This window comes from Enhydra lutris, unplaced genomic scaffold (assembly GCF_002288905.1).
Source record: "Enhydra lutris kenyoni isolate GAN:26980312 unplaced genomic scaffold, ASM228890v2 scaffoldscaffold17, whole genome shotgun sequence".
Classification (NCBI taxonomy): domain Eukaryota; kingdom Metazoa; phylum Chordata; class Mammalia; order Carnivora; family Mustelidae; genus Enhydra; species Enhydra lutris.
In genome coordinates, this window is record NW_019154101.1 from 48,632,909 (window position 1) to 48,647,753 (window position 14,845).

Here is a 14,845-nt window from a genome sequence, read left to right on the forward strand (position 1 = left end):
TAAAAAAGAGTTAAATCTTGTTATTTGCAACAACATGGATACAGCTAGAGAATACAATGCTGAGGGAAATAAAGAAGTCAGTTAGAGAAAGACAAATACCATATGATCTCACTCATATGTGGAATTTAAGGAAAAAAATGAGCAAAGGAAAAAAAGAGAGAGACAAAGACAAATCAAGAAAGAGACCCTTAACTACAGAGACCAAACTAATGTCACCACATGGGAGGTAGATTGGGGAATGAATGAAACAAGTAAGTGGGGATTAAAAGAGTACACTTACTATGTCGGGGAAATAAAAAAGAAAATGGAAAAAAAAAAAAAAAAAGAGAAAAAATACTGGACATATTCAGAGTCTCCCAACAGTGGCGCTACTAATATTCAGCCAGAGGAATCTTTGCTGTAAGGGACTACCTTTTAAACTACATAGGTTTAGCAGCATCCCTGGACTCTACCTACTAGATGTCAGTAGCACCCCCCACTCCAGTTGTTACAATTAAAAAGGTCTCTGCACGTTGTCAGATGGCTCCTGGGGATGCAAAAGTAACTGAGAATACTGAATATGTCCATATCAACCTAAAGCTCCAAGACAGCCACACAATAAGAATAAAAACAGGAAAGAAATCTACCATTTATAAAGAAATCTACAAAATGGTTAAATATCCATGAAGTCCATGACTACAGAAAATGGATTTTCCAACCAAAAAGTACCACAGATTGGAGACTGCCTCAAACAATTTTTTGGTAATTCCTATTGATTCATTAGTCATCCAGAATGGAAAAGCTTAGATTTAAAAGCTTATTAATTAAAAATATATACCTAATAATAACTTTAAATCCAGAGGATTAAATCAATAAAGAAACTTCACCTTTGAAAATACAAAATTTTATGATCTGAAATCTCACTTGTTATTGAGTGATGATTCTAGCAACATATTAGAGTACCAGTCCCAGTTTTTTGAACTAGGTCTGTGAAGCTGAGTAAAGGGTACCTTCTGGAGGTGGTTGTGCAATTGGGAGGGGGAAATCACAACAAAGAAGAGTGGCTTTGGACACATGTCCACACCTCACATAAACTTGCCATGTATGTTTTCGGTGCAAAGGCACATTTTCCATGAGGCCAATAAGCTTAGTCTTCTGGGTAACTCACTTACATGGCCATTTTGCATTTTAAAACTTCATATTTTTTTCTTAAGGAGGGCGTCAAAATTATTTGTTTCAAACCCCAAAAATGTGGATCCCTCTCTGCTTATAAATACTTTAAAAGCTGAAACTAAAGCACTTTGGGGCCTAATTTCCCAATTGCCTTCTCCCTTACTCCAAACAAATGCTAATTTGTATTATGCTTAATGTCTCCTGTGAAAAATAAAGTATATACCACAAATATAAGTAAAATAAATTGCCTATCAATACCTTCCACCTTTTGTCATACAGGTTTTATAGCAAAAAGTCACCTTCTTTTGAAAAAGGAAGCTTACCTGTCTCGGTACATTACAACTAGAGGGTGGAGGAATAATTCCTAACTGATGAAAAATATTCAGACCAAATGTATAAACACATCCATCTTCAGTCAGTACCACAGTATGATCCTTAGCAGCTGCCACTTGGGAACAATTATGACCACTCAGTCCTTCCACAAGCCTAGGGATCTACAAAATAAAATTAACTTTAGTATAATATATTAACCATTTATACAAAAATACAAAGAGAATCTGGTGATTCTATATCCAAAATGATATGACTAATAAATGGCTGATCTATCATAAGTAAACTCTACAGTTTAGCAAAGATAGGTGAGTTTAACAGGATATGGATATTGATTTATGAGTAAAATACAAAACTCCAGTATGACATTTCAGTAAAATAATTCAATCCAACAAATGATTTTTGAGCCCTTATCATACACCAAGTGGAAATTTGGTTGGTATAAATAAAGAGAGCTCTTTAGCCAAAGTATTCACTGATGTATTGAAAAAAATAAATAAATAAACGGGAAAATACAGGTGTGAGGAGTAAATGAGTTGGTAAGTATAAAAAACAACAGTCTCTGACACTGCACAGAATGAAGATAATAATGCCTGTAATCTCACAGTGTTGCTATGAGGCTTAAGTCAAGGTAATGATACTACATGAAAAGCATCACTGATATCTGGAACATAATAAACTCATGAAAAATGAAAGCTGTTGTCATAGCTCTCTCTCTTTTTAAAGTACCCTTTAATAGATAAATACACCAGTAATCCCGTCAAAAAAATCTACCTTAAAAATAACCTACTGAGGGGCACCTGGGTGGCTCAGTGGGTTAAAGCCTCTGCCTTTGGCTCAGGTCATGATCCCAGGGTCCTGGGATCGAGCCCCGCATAGGGCTCTCTGCTCAGCAGGGAGCCTGCCTCCCCCTCTCTCTCTGCCTGCTCCTCTGCCTATTTGTGATCTCTGTCTGTCAAATAAATAAATAAAATCTTAAAAAAAAAAATAACCTACTGAGGCAACTTATTGAATGCAATAATTATTAGGTTTCCAATTAGCACTAAGTTTCTGTACCATAAGACTCAATTTTGTGATTATACAAAGAAAATATGGGCTCAACTTTTACATTTTTATCATTTATTTATTTAGAGAACATGCATGTGTCTGCATGCAAGTTGGGGGGAGGGCAGAGGGAAAGAATCTTCAAGTAGACTCTCCCCTGAGTGCAGAGCCTTAGGCAGGGATAAATCTCACAATCCATGAGATCATGACCTGGGCTGAAACCAAGATTCAGAGGCTTAACTGACTGAGCCATCCAGGCACCCCCAACTCAACTTTTAGACCACAATACTTTGATGAGAAGTTAAAAAAAATTAGAACACCAAGGTTTTGCAATTGGTCTGACTTATGGGGCACCTGGGTGGCTGTCAGTTATCTGTCTGCCTTCAGCTCAGGTCATGATCTTGGGGTCCTGGGATAGAGCTGTACTGAGGTCCCTACATAGGGAATCTGCCTCTCCCTCTGCCACTCCCCTTGCTCATGCACATGCGCGTGTTCTTTCACATTCTCTGTCAAACAAACAAATCTTTTTATTTTTATTTTATTTTATTTATTTATTTGACAGAGAGAGATCACAAGTAGGCAGAGAGGCAGGCAGAGAGAGGGGGAAGCAGGCTTCCTGCTGAGCAGAGAGCCCGATGTGGGGCTCGATCCCAGGACCCTGAGATCATGACCTGAGCCAAAGGCAGAGGCTTAACCCAATGAGCCACCCAGGTGCCCCATAAATAAATCTTTAAAAAAAATTAGTCTGACTTTTACAATTTCAACTATGGAAACATTTTAAAGCTTATTTATATGCTCTCCTGTCCCAGTATTTGCCAAATGCAAAATATAATTTTCCTTTGACGTTTTAGAATTCGGCATATCTAAATCCTTTAATTTGAACATGATAGAACAAGAAACTAATTGATTTTTTTAAAAGATTTTATTTATTTCGGAGAGAGAGAGAGTGCACAAGTTGGGGGGGGCGGGAAGGCGAGGGGAAGTAGACTCTCTGCTGAGCAGTGAGCCCATATCAGGGGTCTGTTCCCTGACCTGGAGAACAGGACTTGAGAAAGAAAGGCTTAACTGACTGCGCCACCAAAGTGACCCAAATAACTGATTTTTTAAAATTCTACTATCAGTTGCTATATTACTCTCTGCTTATAGTAGATTAGAAATTTTTTTAACTTAACTGAAGTCTCCATTTTATGGGAATTTTACTGAAGTTACCTAAAATGTGTAATGACATTTCAATTACCAAGCATGTCTGTTCATCTCCATGGCCTAAACGTCCTCCAGGACCATGACCACAGGTATAAACCTGCCCTTTCTGAGACAGAAACACTGAGTGAAATTTACAAAGCACCACCTAAGAGAAAACAAAAGATTATTATTAAATTTCTCTGAATAAATAATCCTTTATTTTATAAAAAAATAAATTACAGAATACGGCTAACTGTTGAAGCAGAATGATGGGGAGATGGAGATTATATGTTCTCTCTACTTTGAATATGTTCTGTAATAAAAATTAAAAATGTACACACTCTATTTTAAAACCATGTCTACAAACACTGACAAATGAGAAAAAGAACAAAAAAGAAATTAGCATATGTTACCCACAAAAGAGACTAAACAAAGGAAATGCAAATCTCAAATGCTCAACTACAAAAAGCAGTAGCCAGCTGTTTCCCAACTTTATGGAATCCCAAACAATGAGAACTGGGCAGTGCAACAGGAAGCACAAAGATCAACAAATATGGATATATGTTATTAAAGAAAATAATGGCAATGGCTTAAGCACATTTTTTAAAAACCAACATCACCTATACAGGTATTGGTAGTTAGATAGTATATCCTTTTAATTTTTCTGATTTTGTCAAATACATCTTTAATATCATTACAGTGAATCCTTTCCAGAAGATTTTCAATTTATTTTGCACAGATCCGCAGGTGGAATCACTATCTATGGCAGCTATAGCCATTTGATATGTATTTCTTAAATAATAAGACTTGAAAGTCAAAAGGACTCCTTGATCCATGGGCCACAAAATGAATGCTGTCTTAGCAGGCATGAAAACATGAATCTCATTGTACGTGTCCATCAAAGCTCTTGGCTGACCAGGTGCATTATCAATAAGCAGTAATATTTTAAAAGAATCTATTTTTCTGAGCACTAGGTCTCAACAGTGGGCTTAAAACATATATTCAGTAAACCATGCAGTAAACAGATGTGCTGTCTTCTAGGTTTTGTTCCAGTTTTAGAGCACAGGCAGAGATTTAGCATTATTCTTAAGAACCCTAGGATTTTCAGTATGCTTAAGAGAATGAACCCTGGTTTCAGCTTCAAGTCACCAACTGCATTAGGCCCTAACAAGACAGTCAGCCTGTCCTTTGAAACTTTGAAGCCACTCACCTGACTTCTCCCAAAAAAAAGCTCATTGCCTGCTTTGCAAATCTTGTTTAGTGTAGCCGTTTGCATTAATGATCTTACCCAGATCTTTGGGATAACTTGCTGCAGCTTCTACATCAGCACCTGTTACTTCACCTTGCACGCTGATGTTACAGAGAAAGCATCTTCCCTCAAACTTCATGAACCCACCAGCCTCTGCTAGTTTCAAACTTTTCTTCTCAACTTCCTCACCTCTCTCAGCCTTCATGGAATTGAAGAGAGTTAGGGCCTTGCTCTGGATTAGGTTTTGGCTATAAGGAATGTTATGGCTGGTTTGATCTTCTATCCAGACCACTAAAACTTTCTCCATACCAGTAATAAGGCTGTTTCACCTTCTTACCACTTGGGTATTCCCTGGACTAAGCACTTTTCATTTTCTTCAAGAAATTTTCCTTGTAATTCACAACTTGGCCAACTTGTTGGTTCAAAAGGCCCACCTTTCAGCCTATCAGCTTTTGACACTTTCCTCACTAAGCTTAATCATTTTTAGCTTTTGATTTAAGGTGAGAAGACATCAACCTCTTCCTTTCACTTAACCACTTAGAGGCCATTGCCAAGTTCTTAACAGGCTTAATTTCAATAATTTGTATCTCAGGGAATTAAGGAAGCCCAAGAAGAGGTAGAGAGAGAGGGAAACAATGGCCAGTGGAGCAGAGAGAACACACACAATCATCAGTTAAGTTCACCATCTTATATGGATGCAGTTTGTGGTACCCCAAAACAATTACAATAGTAATATCAAAGATCACTGATAACAGATCACCAAGAAGAAATATAGTTAACTGCTAAACAACATGTGTTTGAACTTTAGTATGCATCCACTTATATGCAGATTTTTTTCCAGTAAATACAGTACAGTACTTAATTAAATGTATTCTCTTCTCCCTATGACTTTAATAACATTTTCTTTTCTCCAGCTTACCTTATTCTAAGAATACAGTATATAATGCATAGAAGTATGTGCTAACTGACTATGTTCTCAGTAAGACTTCCAGTCAGAAAAGTTAAGTTTTTGGAGAGTAAGAAGTCATGCATGGATTTTTGACTGCATGGGGAGGTCAAGTGCCCAACCCCCAGTTTCTTCAAGGGTCAACTGTATAATACTAATGAAAAAGTTTGAAAAATTGAGAGAATTATAGAGATACGAAGTAAGAAAGTGCTATTAGAAAAATGGCAATGAAAGACTCAATGTAGGACTCACATAGACCTTCAATTTGTAAAAAATCTGGTGTCTTTAAAGTCCAATAAAGTGAAGTGCAATAAAACAAAGTATGCCTGTTTGCATGTACATACACACATAACCTCTACACTGCACTGCTATTTTTCAAAGCATCTAATATTGAGTATATTAAATTTTACTTTAATATTATTTAAAAATCCTTTTTTCTTACTTTTAAAAAGTATGTACATATACATTTCTTATGTCATCTATAAACATTTTTCTAACTTTGGACACAAAAAGTGATTATGAAATAAATCTTAAAATTATTTTCCAGAAAGTCAAGTTATGGAAAACAAGAAAATTAGAAGCTGAATTACAAGCTCTACTTACACGTATCCTTTAACTACTTGGTAATTTCTGTGAATACATATACTTATCATAAGTAATGTAAAAAGTCATTATCTCATTTAACTATAACACAAATACTTTTAAAATAAAACCCAAAATTATATTCATATTTATAGTATAAACTTAGAATGTGTAAAAGAAAAATCATTTTTTGAAGCCAGAAATAATACATTTTGTTCAATTTTATAGTTAATATTAGAATGCCATTTACAATTTCTGACTTATATTCAGCAACCAATACCAGAGTTTAAGTGTTCCAACCTTAAAACCTCTGAATTTTTTAAGGAGATACGTGATTAGCTTAATACTCTGGAATATATTATGCTGAGATTAATAATCTCTGCTCCATGGTAGTATAGCATTAGCTCATTTCAGTGACTAATGGGGGCTCTCTACATAACTGGTGCTCAATAAATATTTCCATAAAACTTGCCTTCTCTTTTGTTATTTATACTGTTTTCCTTCCTACCCTATCCATAGTGCTTGCTTCAACCCTCATTCAATCCTCAAATAAGAATATAAAATTCCTTATATTCTTAATCTCTTCACAAAATACTCTCACTTTCTTGCCTTAAGTGTAGCTTTCTCCTGAATATGCTCATTTCCTCCATAGCACATATATCCTAGGACCAGAAGATATAACGTTTCTGGTTTCCTAATGCTATCATTTATTCCTTCACTCTTATTTAAAAATCCTTGCTCCTGAAAAAGCTCAGCTCATGAAAGATGACTAGATCATGTATTAAGTCGGAAAAGGAAAACAGGAAAATTTTTTAAGTGCCCCAACTATGATCAATTGTTAGTGGCTGCTAACGGGTAGAAGAGCATTTTAAGGATTCTGAGGACCTAGTTAAGCTCAGATGAACACACATACACACACAGACGCTGCATTATGGAAAAAGATGAGTATGTCAACAGTAGCAAAATCCATGGAAGTGGAAGACATCATCCAGCAAAATGAACTAAGACCAAAGACCAAAACTTTCCAATATATCAACTCAAATTTTATAATTACTTATATTTAAGAACTCAAGTTCATTCACCTAAAACTAGTAACACTTAGTTTCAACAACAAATCCACTTGAGAAACAATACGAAGAACTCTATTTTTATGAAATGAAAACAAATCCTAGAGAATCAGTAGAAGCTCAACCTTTAAAAGTAGTATCTCTATAGTGTCTTCTAATTTCCAACACTGCTTGCACAAACATCTCATAGTTTTATGGTATTTAACACAATCTAAATATGATTAAAGCTAACACAAAATCTGAAATAGAATTAATGAAGTTCTGTTGGATTTCTTCATTAAAATGTTATTATCCCTTCAACCAAGTTAACATAATCCAAATGAAAAGATAAACTATCAAACACAAAAGTTCTCTTTAATCTCTGAAAGTACTCAGACCGTACTCAAAATACCTGCTTGATATAAACCCCACTCCTGGAGAACAGATCCACCAACTCTGGATGATGTTTGCTATTCTGGCTTCCATGCCCCAGGGTGAAATTTGTATTATCTCCCCAAGTGTAGACATCTGTAGGATCTAAAATGTAAATTAATTTTTACTTTTATATTTTAAAACAAGTATCAGTTGAGTTCAATTATATATACACTCTACTAATAAGTTTACCTCAAACAGAGACTCTTCATAGGAACTAATTCAACCAGCATATTTAGAAAGACACTGCCAACATTATTTTTTACATTATGATACTATTAACATATTATCTAATTCTAGGAATAGAAACGAGAAAATCCAAATCAGCACAGGGCTATCTCAATGTTAGGAATCTAACATTTGTTCCTTGTTTCATTAGCAGCTAATTTAACTGCCAGAGGAGTAAAATACCACCTGCTGTAGCCACTTAGTTTCTATGAAAATAATAATTATAGTTATTTAAATACAGAATGTTACCAACAGATACATAATATACAGTAATATTATTTATATATTATATACATACATGTAAGGGTTCTAGATGAAGCAAATGTGGTATCAGTTACTGTTCCTATAGAAACATTAACTTTAATAGTATGCTCTTGATAGATGCAAAAATCACACTTATAATCAGAGTAATGACTATTTTAAAGTGGGAAAAACTTAATCGCAGCTAAGTTTATGATCTAAGTTTTCATTTTTACTTTGGAAGGCATATAAATTTCTTGAATAGAATTACAACTATAACTTGCAATACAGTACCCAAGGTAGAAATAAAAATGAAAAATGTGTCCTTACTTAGCTTGCTCACTACTTAAATGCAAATTGTATAGAGTGGCCCATTTAAAACTCTTCTCCCTTTCCACCAATTTCCATTTCCAAAATTCAAAGGCAAACAAATTAGAGAAATAAGTAAAATCAGAAGGATGTGAGGGCAGAAGAATCACTTCTTTTTCCCTCTACCGCAAGTATTAATGTTACTTTCTGGATGGATGCACTTTCCAGATGTAACAGTAGTTACAATTCTGTCTTCCCACTTAGGGTGTGTTTTTACTCTTACAGACATAATATAGGTTGAAACTGACATTATATAGATTGAAACTGAAAATGCAAAATAAATCAGTGTTCTGAATAAATGCCCAAAATTATCAGCTAACATACACCAAGGTAAAAGTTCTTTGCAGATATCCACACACAAATAAATTTTCTCAGGTATTTTAATAAAAACAAAGTTTCATTAAAATTTTCTAAGTTGTACCGTAATGGAATTTATCTGTAGAATTTTCTTACCAGTAGGTTTGAATACTACATGAGTTGGTCTATCCTTCATTACAAGATCCAAAGCTGATAAGCCTTCTTTGTCTTGAATATACAGACTAACACCATGCTAAAATTAAAAAAAAAAAAAAATTCAGACCAGCCCCTGTTTCAAACTGAAGCCCCAAATCCTGACACCTGAATTGGCAACACCTATGACAACAGAAAATCCAAGGATGCTCTCAAGCTTGACAGGACTGGCAATCATCCAAATTTCTAGCAGAAACAGGAAAAAAGCTGAGTCTGTAGAAGTGGGAAAGGGTAAGAGTAGGGCTGATGAGATGTTTTAACTCTTACCAACCTAGCTTTCTATATAAAATAGATTAAAGTAAGAGAATTAAACCATCTAAATCAAATGTTTTAGATGTAAGAGGAATGAATTAACATAACTACTGGTAAACTTTTTTAAAATCAAAAATAGATGAAGACACTGAAGATAATAAGCTCCCTAATGTGACCATAAGTTCCTTGAGGACAGGAAGTGTTTTGTTCCTCTCTGTGTCCTCTACAAGCATGATAAAATGCCTGTACCCAAAAAAAAAATTTTTTAATTTAAAACTCATGACTTCTGAGTTTTTAATGTGCACTCATTAGTGAAATGACTTTGGAGTGCATCTCAAAACACTTCATTATTTGACTATACAGTACAACAAACCTAGATTGAATCTACTTGATGGGAAATTTCAAATAAATAAAGCTGATTCTAATTATTGGTTTTTTACAACTATAAACACTTTATCCTAGCCAAACAAGAAATAAGCATATTATCCGAAAAAACAGTCCCAAATGTTGTATTTCAATAACTAGTGCCCTTTTAAAGTAGCTAATAAAAGTTACAGAAAAGTAAACCATTTTTCTCAAGAATACTAAAAGATACATAATATGGGTTAAATGATAAAAGGTATGGGATTCACTTCAAAATAATGTGAGATAAACAAAGGTGGTAGAGACATATATAAGACACAATTAACCAACAGTGCATTATGTATTATAAACTTTGGTATATGTTTAAAATTCTACATCATAAAAAATCTAAATAAAAATATATATGGGATTTGAATTCTAAAGATTAGTCAGTTACAACAGTAAAAGACATCAAACGACTAAAAAGAACAAACTCAAATCTCTGGAAAATAAATGAGGTGTTTGAAAAACACTAAGAAAAATATATGCCAGACCAAATAGTTTTAAATAAACAAATGACACTTACCTTCAATAGAGACCAAACACAATCAATATGTCCATAAAAAATGCTTCTGTGCAAAGCTGTCCATCCTGATTCCTTGTCTTTCACCGAAAGATCCACTCCTTTCTCAATAAGCCAATCTAACACTCCTTTCTTTCCACAAGAGGAAACAAGGTGGAGGGCATTTCTGCCAAAAGCATCTTTGATAGTTGCAGCATTGTAACAATAACTGGAGAGGAAGGCCTTAATCTGATTTTCATTCCCCTTTGTTACCACAGAAAGGACATCCAAAGCATGTTTCAGGGATCGACACTTTGATGTGCAGTCAGGGATGGAAGAATTCATCCTAATTGTTTTTATACTCCTTAGTTTAGTTCTTTAAAGTAGTCAGTTAAGACTAATTTTTAAAAATTAAAAAGCCAGGACAAAAAGGTACTATTCAGAAAGATTTATAGAGAATAAATGACCTGTTTAGGATTATAATTTAAATCCTCAATGGCAACAGTATAAAACTATATATCTTTGTACAATTTACTTTGGCACTTAAATCAAAAAATTATAAATAGTTCTATAAAGTTTATATCAAATACAAGTCCTTTATTTAAAAAAAAAAAAACTTTCCACAGTTTATAAATTATTCTTGGAGTCAAGCACCAAGGGGGAGTGAGGAGGGGAACTCCCCCTCCACACTGTCTGATCCTTTTAAATATCCATAATTGCAAGAGTGACCTATAAAAGGAAAGAGAGAGAAAGTAAAAAAAAAGCACAAAATCAGCCTCTTGCTCTCAGATACTTTACAACCACCTCTATATATAAGTGCCCCTAAAAATAAATAAGTGTTCCTAATTCCTATTTCAAAAAAATAAAAGTATACCAACTTTTCAGCTTCACATCCACAGTATTCTAGAACTACATTAATCATCTTCACCTCCTTTTTTTCTATTCTGCTTAAGGTTAACCTCTGTATCTCTGGAGTTCACCTCTTTCTTTCCAAAAGCTTCGTTTCTTCTCCTTTGTATTTTTACACTCTACTAGCTATGTCCCCACAAGATATAAGCACACTTAAATCCACCATCTTTATAACAATCGCATCTCAAACTGTAATTTACCCCCTAAAATTGTCTTACTGCACCCACCACCCATCACCATCACAATAACCAACACTCTCATCATTCACTTTTTACGGCCAGGCACTGTGATAATGTTCTCTGTGCCTGGAAAGTCCTTTACCATAGGACCATAGGAGGAGATGATAATTAAATATCAGGTAGCAAAACAACTAGGTATCAACCTGAAAAAAAAAAAAGAACTTTAGATACTTACTTTATACCTTACACCAATATAAATTCCAGATAGATCAATGACAAACATAAAAATAATACCATAAAAGCACCAGAAGAGAGCATGGAAGACTCTTTTTTAAAATTTCAAAGTAAAAGGCCTTTCTAATAAGTATGATCTGAAATTCAAGAGTTATGAATAAAAGATTAATACATTTAATCAGTTTAAAGCCTGCATTAAAAAATTTTAAGACAAAAAAGGAGAAAAAGCTTCTTAAATATATAATCTCTACAAATAAGGAGACCAAATAAATAAAACTCAAAGAATAAGACATTTCTCAAAAAAAAAAAGAGGAAATTTAAACAGATTTTTAAAAAGAGACTCACCTTACTCAAAAGAAATATAAATTAAAACTATAATGAGATACCATGCTACAACATGAATGGAGCAAGAGAGTATAACGCTAAGTGAAGCCAGTCAGTCAGAGAAAGACATACTACATGATTTCACTCCTATGTGGAATTTAAGAAAAAAACAAATGAGCAAAGGGAAAAAAGAGAGAGAGAGACAAATCAAGAAACAGACTCTTAATTATAGAGAAAAAACTGACAGTTACCAGAGAGGAGGTGGGAGGAATAGGTAAAATAGGGATTAAGGAGTATACTTGTCAGTGATGAACAAAGGGTGATTCATGAAATTACTGAATCACTACACTGTACATGTGAAATTAATATAACACTGTATGTTAACTAATTGGAATTAAAATAAAGACTTTTAAAAAACTATAATGAGATACTATTTTTTATCCATCAAAATAGGAAAGATCAAAAAGTTTGATATTACTATGTACTGACAAGACTGTAAGAAACTATGTACTCTCTCCATTGCCAGTAAGCGTATAAACTCATACAGTCTGGAGGGCAATTTAATATAGTTATGAAAATGTAAAATATACCTTTTTTCTGACCCAAGCAATTTTACTTCCAGGAATTTATCTTGGAAAACTGTATCTATGTGTGAAATGGTGTTAGTATAAGAATATCCACTGAGTCATTGTTTGAAATAGTAAAGCATGGAAAAAACCTAAATAGTTAGAAGTAATTATGTCCATAAAACAGAATATTACTCGTGTATCAAATGAAGCCACTATATATTTTCAGATATGAAATAATCTGCAAGATACATTGTACAATGTCCTTGAAAATGAGATGTATATCAATACCATTTATGGAAAAATTGTATATGCATTTACATGTTTATGCTTGAACATGTATGAAAGATGCCTAGAAGAAGACACAACAAAATGGTTAAGAGTGGTTCCTCTGGAGAAGAGCACCAATAGCTGGAGACAGAAATGGAAGGCAATCTTACTTGTATTTTACTACAAACCACTTCTGAATGCTTCACCATAAGCATGATTACCTATTCAAAAATAAATACCTAAAAAATAAAAAGAAATGCTAATATATTGATTAGGGAGGCTGTAGGAAAATACAGAAAACTCAGCCACCAAATAAAGAGCCTCTAGTATTTTTCCAATATGCTACCCTGTCTGCTTTGCCCTGTTTGGATCTGGAGAAATGAAATACAATTTGTCAACTATTTGATAAACTACTATCCCTCAGGTTTTTAACTACCGGAAAGAAAACTAACCACCCATATACCAGAAATTTTATAACTAGAGTGGATGACTTTACATTCAACATTTCTTCATCTTTTTATTTATCATCTCCTAATTATTTTTATTTCAATATTTTTGTACTCTCAAGTTCATTCTATTTTATTTTAGTCCTCTGGATTTTAAATTAGTGAACCCATTTCATAATGGTTAGATACAATAGAAATTCTATGTTAATTCTCTTCTCCAAGGTATTGATCATAAATACTTAATAGAACAAACCATCCTAAAACCACAAAAAAACCCAAACAGCCAAAGTTATCTTGAGAAAGTAGAAGGTAAAGCATCACACCCCAATTTCAAACTATGTTACAAAACTGTAGTAATTAAAAAGTATGATATTGGCATACAAAGAAACACAATAGATCAACGGAACAGAATAGAGAGCCCAGACATAAACCCATGTATATATGATTTACAACAAAGGAACCAAGAATATACAATAGCAAGGGGACAATCTCCTCAATAAAGGGTGTTGGGAAAATTGGACAGCCACATGCAAAAACATGAAACTGGACCCCTATCTTACACTATACCCAAAAATTAACTCAAATGGCTTAAAGACTTAAATTTAAGACCTGAAACCATAAAACTCCTAGAAGAAAACACATGCAGTTACCTCCCTGACATAGGTCTTGAAGATGATTTTTTTAATCTGATAGCAACAGCAAAAGCAACAAAAGCAAAAATAAACAAGTAGCACCACACCAAATTAAAAAGTTTCTGCACAGCAAAGGAAACCATAAACAAAATGAAAAAGTAACCTACTGAATGGGAGAAATATTTTTGGAAATCATACCTCTGATAAAGGGCTAATCTATATAAAGTATCCAAAGAATCCATACAATTCAAGAGCAAAAAACTAAACCATCTAATTTTAAAAATGGCGAAAAGATTTACATAGATTTTCCAAAGAAGACATAGAGATACCCAACAGGTACATAAAAAATGCTGAACATCACTAATAATCAGGGAAATGTAAATTAAAACCAAAAGGAGATATCACCTTTCTCCTTTAGAATGCCTATTTTCAAAAAAATAAGAAATAATTAGTGTTGCCAAGGACATAAAGGAAAAGGAACCCTATACACTACTGGTGGGAATGCAAATTGATATAACCACTATGGAAAGTAGTGTGGAGCTTTCCCCAAAAATTAAAAATAGAACTAACCTATGATCCAGCAAGTCCACTTCTAGGTATTTATCCAAAGAAAACAAAACACTAACTCCATGTTTGCTGCAGCATTATTTACATTATTTACAATAGCCAAGATATGGATAAATGGATATCAATGGATAAATGGATAAAAAAATTATATACAAGGAGAGAGAGGCAAGACAGTGGAGGAGTAGCAGATTGATATGACATCAGGTCCCAGGAGTTCAGCTTATCTTAACAATTCCTTTTTTAGAATTTTTT

At 33.8% G+C, this 14,845-nt stretch overlaps 1 protein-coding gene across 3 annotated transcripts in view; it reads right to left on the reverse strand.

The window, feature by feature from the left end:
- The window catches only part of LOC111147784 (inhibitor of Bruton tyrosine kinase), a 77,346-nt gene extending 66,215 nt beyond the window's left edge, over nucleotides 1–11,131 (reverse strand). For all 3 annotated transcript variants that reach the window (XM_022504014.1, XM_022504013.1, XM_022504012.1), the window contains exons 1-5: nucleotides 10,491–11,131; nucleotides 9,254–9,350; nucleotides 7,944–8,068; nucleotides 3,764–3,874; nucleotides 1,476–1,646 (exon numbers count right to left, since the gene is read on the reverse strand). In XM_022504014.1, the coding sequence (XP_022359722.1) occupies nucleotides 1,476–1,646; nucleotides 3,764–3,874; nucleotides 7,944–8,068; nucleotides 9,254–9,350; nucleotides 10,491–10,811 (825 nt within the window). In that variant the 5' untranslated portion in view covers nucleotides 10,812–11,131. The remainder of the gene's footprint in view (nucleotides 1–1,475; nucleotides 1,647–3,763; nucleotides 3,875–7,943; nucleotides 8,069–9,253; nucleotides 9,351–10,490) is intronic.
- Between the last annotated feature and the right edge of the window lie 3,714 nt (nucleotides 11,132–14,845).